The 13,892-nt window shown below is 36.7% G+C and overlaps 1 protein-coding gene across 1 annotated transcript; it reads left to right on the forward strand.

Annotated features, from left to right (window-relative positions):
- Window positions 1–1,543: 1,543 nt before the first annotated feature.
- On the forward strand, window positions 1,544–9,724 carry LOC141785455 (pleckstrin homology domain-containing family S member 1-like). The gene is made up of 16 exons (XM_074663783.1): window positions 1,544–1,631; window positions 2,626–2,723; window positions 2,829–2,944; window positions 3,055–3,189; window positions 3,479–3,554; window positions 3,687–3,716; window positions 4,294–4,347; window positions 5,178–5,249; window positions 5,353–5,436; window positions 5,604–5,647; window positions 5,770–5,808; window positions 5,907–6,035; window positions 7,066–7,185; window positions 8,815–8,910; window positions 9,426–9,561; window positions 9,653–9,724. Exons 1-16 carry the CDS (start codon window positions 1,544–1,546, stop codon window positions 9,722–9,724), a joined length of 1,389 nt encoding a protein of 462 aa, XP_074519884.1.
- The last annotated feature ends 4,168 nt before the right edge of the window (window positions 9,725–13,892 follow it).

The raw sequence follows: 13,892 nt of genomic DNA on the forward strand, positions 1-13,892 counted from the left end.
AGATGCTTAAAGTAGTAGGGTGACCAATAATAAGTTAATTAGAGTAAAAAATGTGGGTTTATTTTGTAAACATGTGGTCATTAATTGATAAGGATAATTTTCTCAACATTAAATATTTTATGAGTAACAAAAACATAGAAACATCACAATAATCAGAATTAAGTGCATTGGAATTCAATGGAAATAAATATTATTCAGTGACAAAATTGTTCTGAACGTTACATGTACAGCACATTGCATGTGATGTTTTATCATAACTATTTTTTGATATAAGATATTGGATAAAGTAATTTAACCACTGCCTTGTGAAGTGTAATTTTTATCGATGATAAACAAAAGCATTTCCCAATATTAAACACTTTCACATTATACTTACAGTATGGACAGAGTTGCAAGTCAAATCCCTGTGTTCATGCTTAGTTAACAGTTGTTATGAACTGGCTTTCTTGATCATCTGATTATATGGCATACATGATTCTGATTGGTCAAAACCTCCTAATAAGTTAAATTAATTATTGATAGCAAAGGTAATGGAAGTTAAAAACTGATCTCAAACATCTTGCCAAACTCATTATTTAAAGAAGACAGCCACATTTCACCTCTGCCTGTTGACACTGTGGCAAAATCTTGTTCAACTATAAAATGAGAGAGACCGTAAAAATGTTAAAAAAAAAAAAAAAAAAAGCAGTATGTTTGTGTGAACTTTCTGGTTATTTTTTGAATAATTGTGGAGGTTGGGGCGAAGCTTGTTGGGGCACTGGAGGGTGCCATTGCAGTTTGTGGCTGGGGATGGGATGTAACATGGCGACACCAGCGCCATGTGGCTTTTCATTAATGTGGCCTCCCTCTACATATGTCTGCCAGTGTTTGATGTCACCTTATTTATAGCTTTAGTTGGCAGCTTGGTAATAGTATACAGTTAGCATGTGGTTATGCAAATTAGATTCTTGACAAGGTGAGGTGGATAATTTATTGGGATTATGATCTGTTTATTATACATCATCGTCTCAAATGAAGAACATACCAAACCTTATGTAACACTTTTAATGTTTCATTCAGATGGTTGTTGACGAATGTGGACAATATTTGGCACCACATGACTTCAACTGTGACCTGACTCGTCTCTACAAACTATGCTGGTATTGAGTCAGTTAAACTTGTTTCTGATGAAATGCTCTCATTTGACTCCTCCAGCTATCAAACAATCAATCAGTGGATGTCATAAGTTGTGATTACACCTCTGTCTCTGGAGTTCATCTATGCAATACTACTTTTTTACAATAGCTTGGATCCTGCTTTGGAACTCAGCCAACCTTACCTTAATCAGCATCTCTGCCCCATCTGATTAAATAATATGTGTGTGTTGGTTGCGTGTTGTTTTATGGCTCAGAGTAGTACCTGCAGGACAAACATTCTTTGGTGTTTTTCCAAGGGAAACAAGTTCCTTTAAGGTACCCGGCATGGCATTCGTGCAACTAGACAACTCAGGAGGTAGACCTTAAGAAGCAACTGGAGCAGAGAACCAGACATTCCAGTTCTTGGTATGAAGATCGTATTAGTCTCTGCCAGGTGTGAGACACAGCAGATACACTCAGAGAGTGAGGTGAGCCGAATCTCTCACAGGTGCTCAGGTAAGAAGAATAATCCACTTCTATCACTTTTGTTTAGTTATTTATTCATTTTAAAAGACTGTGTGATCAGATTGTATTGTGTTACATTATTTGATTAACACTAATTGATTTCTATGTGAATTGATTCTTCACTGGCTTTGTTTCTCAAATGTTAATAAAACACATGCTAACAATGACAGGATGTATTAAGGAAAAACAGATTTACTTATAACCTTTATTTTCATATTAATTATTTGTCTTCTGGTTGAATTCTCAGTTTGAACAAGTCATCGTAATTGTTTTTCACATACACGCAGGCTCAGAGCGCTTTGTTTGTACATGTAGCCCTGGTTTCATGCCCTGCTTTCACAAAGGAATGAGCCTATTTTTAAACCAAACATTGTTTGTGTTCAAAGGGTAACCATTTCTTCCTGGAAATTTTCATCATGTTTGAAGAGGAAACTAATACTTTTTTTCATTATTATTCTTGTGTAGGTGCCACGTCATAATGCATAAAGGCACAGGTAATATAAAGAGTCTTTTTAAAAGTCTGGTTTGACACATTTCATGTCTTCGGTTTTGGTGATACTTAAAAACTACTTTAACTTTTGGCAAAGAGTAATTAGAGAAAGCACAACCAGGTTTACATTTTTGGTTTCGTTCATCAACCATCTTTATTTTCCAGCTGTGGGTTCCTGATGTCATTTTTCTGTTCTGTTCTGTGAAACACATTGAATTTATGTTACTAAGTCGAAGCACTATGTAAACCTTTGTTTTTAGATGTTAAACAACATAATAATGATAATTACTCATTATTATTACCACATTGGAGGAAAATTATAGCACTTAATGTCACTTTGTTCTTTTTTAAGCTGCCCTTTTTGTAACTAATCTAGTTTCAGCTTGTAATAGCTTTTTCCTCTTATATAACATTTTCCAGCAAAGAACCTGAAATAAATTCATTTAGTACATTTAAGTTAGTGATCAGCACAATAAACATTTGCTCTGCCTTTAGGTGGAAGTGCGGTTTTCTATAGACCAGTTGCAGGTACGACAGAAATAAGGTCTGGATATCTCTACAAGTCACCTCCCCAAAAACCATTGAAGGCAGAGGTAACAGAGCTGTCACTATGAAAAAAATAAAAATAAAAAATAAGCTACAGCTCTTCGTATGTGTTGGTTTTTTAAGCTTTCTTTTCCTTGTTCCTCATTTGATAGTCCTGGAAAAGGCGTTTTTTTGTGCTGTTCAAAATCAGCGAACAGGAACACCAGCTGAAATACTTCAGGAGTCCACAGGACAAAGAAAGGCCACTGGGAGGGATTGATTTATCCCAGTACGTACAGTAGTTCTTTATGAGCCTATCCATGTTTGATACAATACAGACATACTGCTGGGGGTTGAGAGGTTATTTTAAGCTCTGTGATATTTTTATCTTTCTGACAGTATCTCGCTGTTGAATGTGAGCCCTCAAAACCACCAGAGATGGGGATGGGTGCAGAAGAGTCTGAAGTGCTCTCCATCCTGTGTTCTCTACATCAGAGCTGCACACAGGGACTACTTCCTTGTTGGAGAGACTGCGTATGTTGTTATTATTATTTTTTTTACCCCTTTCCTCCTATCTCTCTCCCTTTTTTAAAAAAAAATACACCAAGATGCTGTTTTACGATCCTCCATGCAATTTACTGCAGTCACTATGAAACTCCCTGACTCACCACTATCAAGAAAGATACACAGGAATGTTTATTTCCTCATACTCTTATGTAAGAACACTGCTTGCTTCAAACTGTTGCAGCATGTGTTGTATCATGTATCAATCAAGAAGCTAGTATCTATAAAGTTTTTCTCTTCTTTGTCTTTTGCCTTGAAGCGAGGAAGTGGACGGATGGTTCTCTGACCTCTTTGATGCCCTGAAAAACCGACCATACAAATTTGTCAGTGCAGAGGTACTTGTTGAGTTCTTATACAAAATTTTGGAACTTATTAGGATTAAGTGTCTCTTACACTGCTCTTCTTAGAATCAGCTATCTGAATGCTTGTTTCTGTCACTTACAATATTTTCTTTATTTGTGCTGAAGGATTTGTCTTCTGGGCCGCAGACAGGAGAGGTGAGTACATTTATTATAGGGTTTTGATCAAGGAAGAAGCAGCTACCTTACTGTTATTGGAAAGCAAGGGGAATATTCATACAAATCCCCGGCTTTCACTTCCTTCGTTTAATAATTAATTTTTGTTTCTAGGATGGATATATTAAGGTTTTTCCTGGTCACTATTGCGTAGACAATGCTTAGCATTAGTTGTCGGGGAGGAATCCAGGAAGTAGGCTTAGTTTTTCTCACCAAGAAGAATGATGAACTATCAAAGTAAAGGTCACATACAAGATTCAACAATCAAGAAGTAACCCTTATATTTTAAAACGCATGAGCAGATTTTTATAGATCTAATGAACCCATCTAGTTATCCCCCCCTGTTGTCAGCTTATACAAGCTAACAGACTGCTAGCTACGGATATTTACCACACTTCATGTAAATATGTGGTACTATTTGTTCACAGACTAGATTCATTAACCTTTAAGTTACTGTTTTTATCAAATTTGTCTCTGGTATCCCCTTATTCCCAGAAAAATCAAACCATAGTAATCGACCCACCCTTTGATTGATGTTAGATAACTCTCTGTTTTTTAGAAGATATCGAGGCCCATTGAACGGAGGAAGAGTGTCAGCGCCGTGCCAGATAAGGTCAGTCTTAAAAGTTCTAAGTTCACCTAATGTGATGTGACTGCAGAGGCTGAGATGCAGTTTCAGGACTGCATATTTGAGACCCTTGTGTTGGTTTCAAAGTTTGAGTTGGGGTTTGGGATAGAGACACTGAAAAACCAGGTCTTGGCAGTGTGGGGTATTTGGAATTGTGGTCCAACAGCTGCAGTCCTGAATCTGACCTGATAAAAGATGGATGGACATGCAGAACCTTTCTCACTTCAGTAGGCACTATAAAACATAGATTTTTGAAACTCTAACACACTTTAACGCAATGCTTTAGACCTTTTAAGAGGTGAATAAATTATTATAATTATTCATTTATTTTTTATTGTTTTTATTTTATTTTCTTCTTCTTCTTCTTCTTCTTCTTCTTCTTCTTCTTCCTATTATTATTATTACTTTTACTATTATCATTTTTTTATTCATTTGTTTATTTATTTGTATTATTATTATTATTATTATTATTATTATTATTATTATTATTATTATTATTAATAATAATAATTAATTAATTAATTAATTAATTTGTTTAATGGGGGGGGGGGGTAATTTAATGTAATTTTATTTATTTACTGCTTGGCATCTATGACAAGGATGTCCCAATAGATTCTTTATTCTAGAGACTGGCACACAACCCACAAACCTCACAACCCCATGACCTTACAACCCAAACAAAATTAGGCTCAACCAAAACTCATAAAGAGGGGGCTCTTAAGGTTAATTAGGGGAATATGTAGCACACTTATCTTACATTTTTTTAAACAAAGCACTCTAATGTTTGAGTGTCTGATTGTTTATTTCTTTTTTAGGAAGTGTTGAAATCCCGATCCTTTTCCGACCCATCCTCCAATGGTGGGGATGTTGAGCCAGAAAAACCAAAGGTATAATATTTCACTGTTTACGATGAGTAAACATGAAGAAGTAACAGTTTCAAAGATGGGGGATTGCATGTACTTTGATATTCTTCTGTCTGAATCTCTGCAGGATGAAGACATTACCAAAAGACGAGCATCAATGCCAGCAGAGCCACTCTATGATTATCCAGCAGCCTTCAAAAAACAGCAAGAAGTACGATCAACTTTCAGTAATTAATCATTTTGATAATGGTTTTCTTGACTGACAAGAAATAGTTGAAAAAATGATTTAAAAAAAAAAAGTATAATGATGTCTTTAAGAGTAAGGTTAAAAAGCAACTAACGGTTGCTGCATGCCTTTTCTCTTGAAAATTATCACAGAAGGTTGGAGAAAATGGTGTGAACAGTGGGACAACGGAGTCACTGTGAGTTCTGATGGTTGAAAAATGAAATACTTTTTTTGTTCAGCCTTTTCCCAAGTATTTTACACTGAAACTGTAAATTTGATACTACACAGCTTAAGTATTGTGTTTCGCCTGTCTTATAGATATGAAACAATGGTGGAACTGAGGCTTGCTCAGGCAGTGTAAGTAAAACTCTAATACAAGATCCCACTGAAAAAAGATGATTTTAAGAATGGGTAATCATAGAAACTAAAAAAACTCAATCCCACCTTGCTTCTAGTGACAGTGAAGTTGCAGAGGTCACCAAAGGCACACTGATGAGGTCTGTCAATCAAGTCTTTGACCGACTTAAGACCACGATTTCACCACTCCCTTCGTTCGATGAAGAGGAATCACCCTCCGAAGACAGGTAGATCTCAGATGATTAACACGGTTGTTTGTTTTTCCCCATTGTGTATTTTTGACTTTGCATTTTGTCTCCTGTGCTAGTGCCCTTTGCTCTTTGTGTAACACGTTCTGTCAGTGCCCTAGATACAAGAATAGCTTTCTCATCAGAGACCACAGCCTCATTGCTTCAAACAAGCAAGCCAGTTATTTTTAAAAGATTGAACTGTTGACACTTTAGGGCTTGTAAGGAATCTAAGAGTGGCAGCAGCTCAGAGCCTGTTCAGCAACTTGCTACAAGATGACAGAAATTTAACACATGAACAAGAAGCCAGTTATCGTTTTTATAGTTTTATACATAATGTTACTTTAAAAAAACATGTGATAACACAGGTTTTAAGGACTTGGTTTGAAGTTGGCTCTGCCAGTGAAGTGTAACTGATCTAATTCTTCAACATTACCTCCTATTTGTACCAGCTACAAGCTAACCTGCTTCTTTAGCAACATTTATGGAAAAGTACTTGTAGCCTACGCCATAGCAGCAGTAACACAAACAATATAATTAAAATTTTAAGACTGGAGGTAATGTTAAGAAACAAAAACAATCTTAATAGCATTGAAAAAGATTAGTTAATAAGTGTCAAATGTTTTCTACATCTTAATAGTCTTCAACATGCTAGCTCTGTTATGCTAACAAAAATAACTTTGGCTAAGTTGTAGAATGGTAGCTGTAACACTAACAAAATTTTAGCAGTTTCAGAAAATTCAGTGAGTTGTAACTACCAAAACCTATTTCCTTCTTCTTCTTCTTCTTCTTCTTCTTCTTCTTCTTCTTTTTTTTTTTTTTTAGCATAGTGAGGAGTCAATGTTATTGAGTATTGGCTAACAACAGATATCTTTTGCTGTTGGTAAGTTAGAGCTTGGACCAGTCCAAGTTCTAACTGCAAAGCATGTGATGTAACTTGTGAGAGACTGCATATTTTTTTACTTTTATGAAGATTAGTTTTAAAAAATTATTCTAAAACACAGTTTTTGCTGTTTCTCCTTTTTAGCAGAGAGAACCGTATGAGCACAGACTTCAGCAGCAGCTCCAGTGACAATGGTGCCATCTCCCCTGTTGAGATGATGGAGACAGGAAATTCAAACCGACTGCAAAAACAAAGTTCTTCTGAAAGGTAAAAGAAAAAAAAAGAAAAAAAAGTAAGAAATAATAAAAATATATTTTTTTAAAAAAACTAACAAAGCCCCAAGACCAAAAGTGTTTACTAAATATTTGAGAAAAGAGATGATGGTTTTTGCCATCAGTACTGTTGCTCAAAAGTTAAAGGGGGTTGGTGGGTAACTTCTCCACTCTGGCACTAGGAAAGTGTGTTTGAAAAACTGCTTTGTAATGTTCACAGAGTTCACAAAGAAAAAGAGAAGGAACAGATTCAGAGTGACTTGGTAACATAAATAATCAGACAGGAATGCTGAGATCAACGTTGACACATGCTGCAGGACTGGTTAGAGTGGTTTCTTGAAGTTTGTACAGGCAGCGCATTGGAGCTGAATAATAAAGAGCAATGTGCCAATTAAATAAAGAAAAAGTCATCCATCCATTTGCTGCCAAAAGTTAAAAAAATGTTTTAAGGAGAACAGAGATGGATAGATATAACCCATATTACTGTGGGTTGTATTTATGTGAACTTGTTGACCAAACCGCAAGCAAACACGTTAAATTTCAAGCTCTTATGAGGAGTTTTAGTCAGTAAACAGACAAACAAACTCTGACACCTCTTTAGACCTTCAAAGTCACACAAGACTATCCTTACAAGATTTAGTACTTGTTTTTAACTATAATGACCCCTTTTAACCGCTCTATTGTAGTTTATGTCAGGAAAAGTGATTTACTGAACACTGCCATGCTAGCCTTCTTTGCTTACATTTTACACTGCAGTGGTTTTCAATGTGAGGTATATTTGACTGTTGGAAAGAAAGCTGTAGGACACTGAGAAAAACACTACTGACACATGAGCAGGACAAAAACACCAAAGAGATGAGATACAGCTTTGACCAAAGGGGGCACCAAAATCAACACAATCTGAGAGTTCATGTCACGGGCTTTACAAATTAATAATTTAAACATGGTTTAAAAAAATAATAATGGTACATGTTTATACTAAACTGAAAAAATATGATGAGTTTCAAACAAGACTTGTGAAAATGATGAAGTCATTGCATAGAGATCTCCAAACTGGTTCCTGACACCTTGGTTGGGCAGACCTTGGTGTTTGAGGCCTGCTAGAGCCCAAAATGTAATAACGACCCAAAATACTATAAAACCCAAAATGTAACAAGTTCTTATATTTCGGACAAAAAGTTATTACATTTTTGGGTTTTGTTATATTTTGAGCTCTAACAGGCCTCAAACACCAAGGTCTGCCTATAACTATGCCTCCAGACGGGTTGGCCAATCAGAGGGGAGAGGGTCTGTGGAGCATGGTGGCTTAAAGAGACATCAGCTCAAAAAAACTCAGGGTTTTCTAAAACATGTGTGAGAAGAATAGGGAACTATTGAGCTGTAACTCATGTGAAGATACTATGGAGGTACCAGAAGGACAAAAACCAAAATAGAAATGGAAAATCAAAAATTACCTAAAAAATCTTGGAAGACTTGGGGAATATATTGTTTTTATAATTTTCAAAGTAATCAATGTGAATTGTCTTTGATAGCAAATGTTAAATTTTATGCAGCTGGTTTTTTTAGGTTGAATTGTGTAAAATTCCATTATGTTTCATAACTAAGTTGCTTAATTTCCTTCAAGCCTTGATACCATCACCTCAGAGGAAAGAGAATTTGAGATCTCACCGGCTGAACTGAAAAAACACCTGACTCTAACAGAGGTGGATGGGAAACCATGGTAAGTGATTGATTGTATGTCTGCGTCAACAGCTGGAGTGATAAGAAAAAAAGCCTGTTTTTTTTAGCGTGGTAGAGATTAACTGGAAAACAACTTGATAGTATCAGTTCTTGCGTAGATAAGATTTTTTAAGAAATGCAGTAAAAGGTTAAAGTTATTTTATGATGGTGGCAAATACCGAGATGAGTTTGGATAAACAATGCAATCAAATGCTCCAGACACAACGTCATGAAGGTGCAAAGTGAAGAGAAGGCCTCTGCTGGTAAGAAGAGGAACGAATGGAATGATTGTCATCTACATTTAACATTATGAATGATCAAACCTGCAGTTCAAGGAAAGTCAACGACAACATTTTGCAGTTTAACTTGAAGGTGAAAAATTTTCAGAACTCACCTGTTTTTAACTTAATGCACAGATGATTTACAGCTGTTGTAGATAGTGGATTGTATCCCCTCTAGAGTAAAAACTTGTCAAATGTGGAACGAAAAAACAAAATCTGTGTTTGTGTGTTTTAGTGTGTCAGGGTGGACAGGCCAGCCCCAGTCTGTGTGTCTGTTTCACAAAGGAGACCAGATCCTGGCCATTAATGACCTGCACACATGCAGTGTGGATGAGGTCAACATGTTTCTCAGCAAGTCGCTGAAGAATGAGGTATGAATACACAGAAAATAAAAACAACACAAGGATATTTCTGTCCGAAAGCTTTGGTTTCTCTGTGAAATAAAACCGTTTGCTTCCTCAGGTGAAAGTGACCATCCTTCGTCTCCGTGGATGTCCGCCTCTGCACTCAACGAACACTCCCTGCATTGACTGACTCACGCTGACATTCAGAGATGAAACAATCACTTCCTCTGTCTGTCTTAAGGACTCTTAAAGGTACCTCCTCTGAGGATGGTGGATTTACACCATGTATAAACCAAATTAGACAACTGAGTGCTTAAAACGGCAGTTTCCTTTCCCTTGTCACTCTGCTAATTTACTCTACATAGAGAGAATGAAGGATATGAAGGGATTACATAAATCCCACACATTGTAACTCTTACATATTTACACAGACATATATTTAAAGTCAACTGTATGTGTCACCATAACCTTTTTTTTGGCATGTAATGACGCTTTCAGTGTAAATAGTGCGTAACATGGACGCAGATCATTGTGTATTGTTTGTAGATAAGGGTTTGTTGTTCTCAGAATTTAAGTCTGGATGGAAACAAAAGGCTACTGAGGCACGTTTCCCCATACTTTCTGTGTGACACAGACAAAAGGCACTTTCAGGTCCTTTTCTCAGGAAAAAGGAAAATCTGTATGAGGCATGTAACACACACACAAAAAAAAAAAAAGATGTATGAACACTTTGACTATTTTTAGATTCACTCTCTTTAAGCTGTCTTAGAACACTGTGTATATATATTTTTGGTTTACCAGAAAGATTTTTTTCTTGAATAATCCTAAATGTGACTTCTTTAACAGCATTATTAAAATCATTTTACTGACTCCTTTCACATGAAGCACCACATTCCAGGTTGAAAACAAAAGAGATAACCCTAAATTTTGTGTCATGGAAAAAGAGGTTGGGTGTATTTTGCATAAATATGAAGGGTCTAATACTGAAATAGTATCTAACCCATGCAGGGGTGTGTTAAGGGGGTGGTAAGGGGTGGCTCAATCTGGCCCCCTTAAAATAAAATGCCCTTGTCAGAGGCGGGACTCATGTTAAAATTTGCATGGAGCTTATAGTAGGTGATTTTGCACTTTGTAATACAATGAGAAGAAAATGATGAAAATGGTGAAAAATTATTCTTTATTTTACGAAACAGGAAAGGATCAGTCTGCTATACAATGCTAATTTAAGTATGACTAACTTTTCATTTTTGACAGTTTGACACTATTTGAAGTTCTTGTAAATTTGTAAATATCCTTTTTGAGTCCTTAATAATTATATTTAAAAGGTTTAAATTGTTCTGTAAGTTAAAGGATTTTACCCAGAAGTGTAGGGGAGACCAATAATGTAAATAAATGATATCCAGATGTGTGTGTCTGTCTGTGTTTGCACTCATACCTTGTGTCACTAATGGACCAAATAAATGGATGTAGATTCTGTGATGTCATCTGTCTGTTTCTGAAATGTAGTATTGAAGAGGACCGTCAACAGAGGCCATATTGAGCCTCAACACAGCACCCATTGGGCAAATCCACAATCTTAACTCATTGGCTGCCATCGACATCTATGGAAGTCAATTTGGTTACAACAGTTAACTGCGTCTGTAGAGGTAAATTATGTTTTTTGGGGGTGTCAGGCAGAGCTTGTGAATCAATATCAGGTTTATAAACTACTGTGGGTGAGAGCTGTGCGCTCTTGGGATTAAAAATCAGCAAAGACATGAGACGAAGATGTGAAATGACAGACAAAGCGAGATGTTGCAAGTCAGAAAAGTTCAGGCAGCTCATGGAGACGGTCAAAGGATGGAGTGCCTGAGACAAGCGCGATCTAAGCTGTTTTCTGTTTTTTTTTTTTTTCCTTATCAAAAACATATAGAGAAACATAAAAGAAGATATTCCACTCTTGGGTAGTTTTGGTGTTTACATAGTCATAGAAAACAATATTATTTGGGTCTTGAACAATTGTTCAAGATGGGCTAAAAATTGCAGCCAGACAATGAGTTTGTATATTCTGATGAGGTTTTTTTTTTTTTTTTAACAAGGCTGTGAACATGTTTATTTCTGCTGTAAAAATTTCTTTTTTAAATATACTTGGTGTGTATGTAGATGAACTGCAGAGTTGCAGATTGGAAATTGCGCTTGGTGCCTCCCTAGTCAAAGTCAGTGCCAGAGCTGGGCCACCCCAGTTGTAAAAGTCTGCACACGCCCCTGAACCTGAATTTAAAAAACTGATCCATGATGAATGCGAGTTCCATCACAGCTGATTCATTCCCAGTCTGCTTTGTTATGCTGCACCTGTGACGACACGTGCAGTATAAACTGTTCGCTCTGATGAGGCGTTCATGAGACCATAAAAACACCGGCACATTGCGTTCGGTCCCTGCTGAGCACGTGCTGATACTTTGGACTAAGTCCAACTTTAAACTTTAATTTATAATTTAACTCTAGCATGCTTTAAGAGGCGACGAAGAGCAGAGAGACGAAGGCAAAAACAGCAGTATGTCAAGTCAAGAGTTTGGTGAATTAGTATGCTGACAGAATGGCGTGTCACCTCGGGCTGTGTTTCACCTATTTCTCTTTGATTCGGAGCAGAAACGATGACTCAGACAGCTGAGCACACTTGTCTGAAATGTGACTCTAATTCCGACGAGGAGACTTTTAATCCTGTTTTTTAAAGAGAGGTGCAGAGAAGCGACTTTTGAATAGAGAAAAAAGAAACCGAGGCGTGCTAGCTTCAATTCCTGAGAAGCAATCGACATTGCTGAAATTATGTCACAGACCAGTGTCCACAGAGGGCAGGGATAAAGCTTCTCTATGAATTAATCTCAAATAATTTAAACTTACTTTGTTCTTATTCACATGAGTGTTTTTCCCATGGTAGAGTATCAGCTTAAAGCTTTCTGTTTCAAGTTTTAATGGGGATATTTATCAGATATAAGCTCTGAGGGAGTGATAATCAGGATGCTTACACTGTGCTGTATTACAGGCATTTTTTACTGTAATTAAATGCATCCTTTAAAGGGTGTAGTGAATGCAAGTTGTGTATTTTACTTGTGGAAATATGTAAAATAAATGTTATAAAACTATGATAATTAGCTTTATTCTTGGACAAATGTTGAATAATGTAAAAATGCTGCAAACTGCATCTTTTATCGGAATCTCTTAAAAAAAAAGCATTAGAACATTTGTTTTGATGTTGAATTCATTTAGTTTTTACTTACTAAAGCTCTTTTGAGCTGCCTCTCTTTGTCTGAATTATTAAAGTGTCCTCACTGAGTTTTCTGGTCTGTCCAGTTTAAGCTGTACAAGAATTAATTCACATCATTCAGGCCAAGGGAAGAATACAGCATGCTGTTATTATCAGCTCTAGCTCCAGGGTAAAAAGGAAACTCCTTTCACAGACAGCAACAGAGCGGTTATTTGGTTGACACGTGCATGATTCAAGATGTAATGACATGTCTGGAGGTCCTTTCAAATCCACATTTTTGGAGAAGCTTGCAATTTAGTTTTAAAAACTGCAATTATTACAAGAGCTGTATGCAAGGCTGTATGTGTTTAAATGTGAAAACAAAGTCATAGGAAATTGAAATATATGCTGTGTACTTTTCTGGCAGCACACCCTTGGATATATTGCAGGATTCTACAGAAAGACATCAACCCTTTCCAATGTGAAGCCTCCGATTTTATCACAAACATCCTCCTCCCTCTGGCCCTTGAGATTGAACACACACAGCTCAGGCAGACGTGGATAAGTTGAAGTTGTTCTACATGAAAGCAGAGATCACGCTGTGTGTCTGTTAAAGCCTGCTCCGCAGAGATTGAGATTGGGAAAGCTCTGTCTCTGCCGTCTCAGAGATAAACTACTGACAGATCCGAGCGCACTCTGCCAGACACTTTTCCCTTTTTTAAAACCCACTGTGGAGCGGTGATTCTCCTCCTTCATGCTGTCTGAAGAGGGATGGGTAGGGGTTCGACTTATCCATCTTTATGTGAACTAGCTGGAGATGTACATGAATTAAAAACAGTTTCTCTTTGTGTATAGAGAGTAAGAAAACAAGACTTTAATCTTAGCCCTCAGTGATAAATATTCATGCCTGTATTTCTATCAATATGCTCTGTCCAGAACATACTCTTCAAAATTATATGCAAGTAAGTGGATGTAACCTGGCTGTGCAAACAGAAATCTTACTTTTTGTTCCACCTCTGCTTACTTCTCCTTGGTTTTGTCTCATCTCTTTGTTTTCTGCATGTTTCAACCAATCAGAATAGTAATGTTCATGCATATTTTGTATGGAGTTGTAGTTTACCATACTATCTTGAAA

Source organism: Halichoeres trimaculatus, unplaced genomic scaffold, assembly GCF_033239565.1.
Source record: "Halichoeres trimaculatus isolate MK-OKI-2021-1 unplaced genomic scaffold, fHalTri1.1 fHalTri1_scaffold_23, whole genome shotgun sequence".
Lineage (NCBI taxonomy): Eukaryota > Metazoa > Chordata > Actinopteri > Labriformes > Labridae > Halichoeres > Halichoeres trimaculatus.

What these genes read in the sequence shown, in the direction of transcription:
- LOC141785455 (XM_074663783.1), top strand. Translation starts at nt 1,544, where the DNA reads ATGAAGATCGTATTAGTCTCTGCCAGGTGTGAGACACAGCAGATACAC. An exon ending in TCAGCGCCGTGCCAGATAAG is followed by an intron (nt 4,348 to 5,177) that starts GTCAGTCTTAAA and finishes TTTCTTTTTTAG; the next exon opens with GAAGTGTTGAAATCCCGATC. An exon ending in GAATCACCCTCCGAAGACAG is followed by an intron (nt 6,036 to 7,065) that starts GTAGATCTCAGA and finishes CCTTTTTAGCAG; the next exon opens with AGAGAACCGTATGAGCACAG.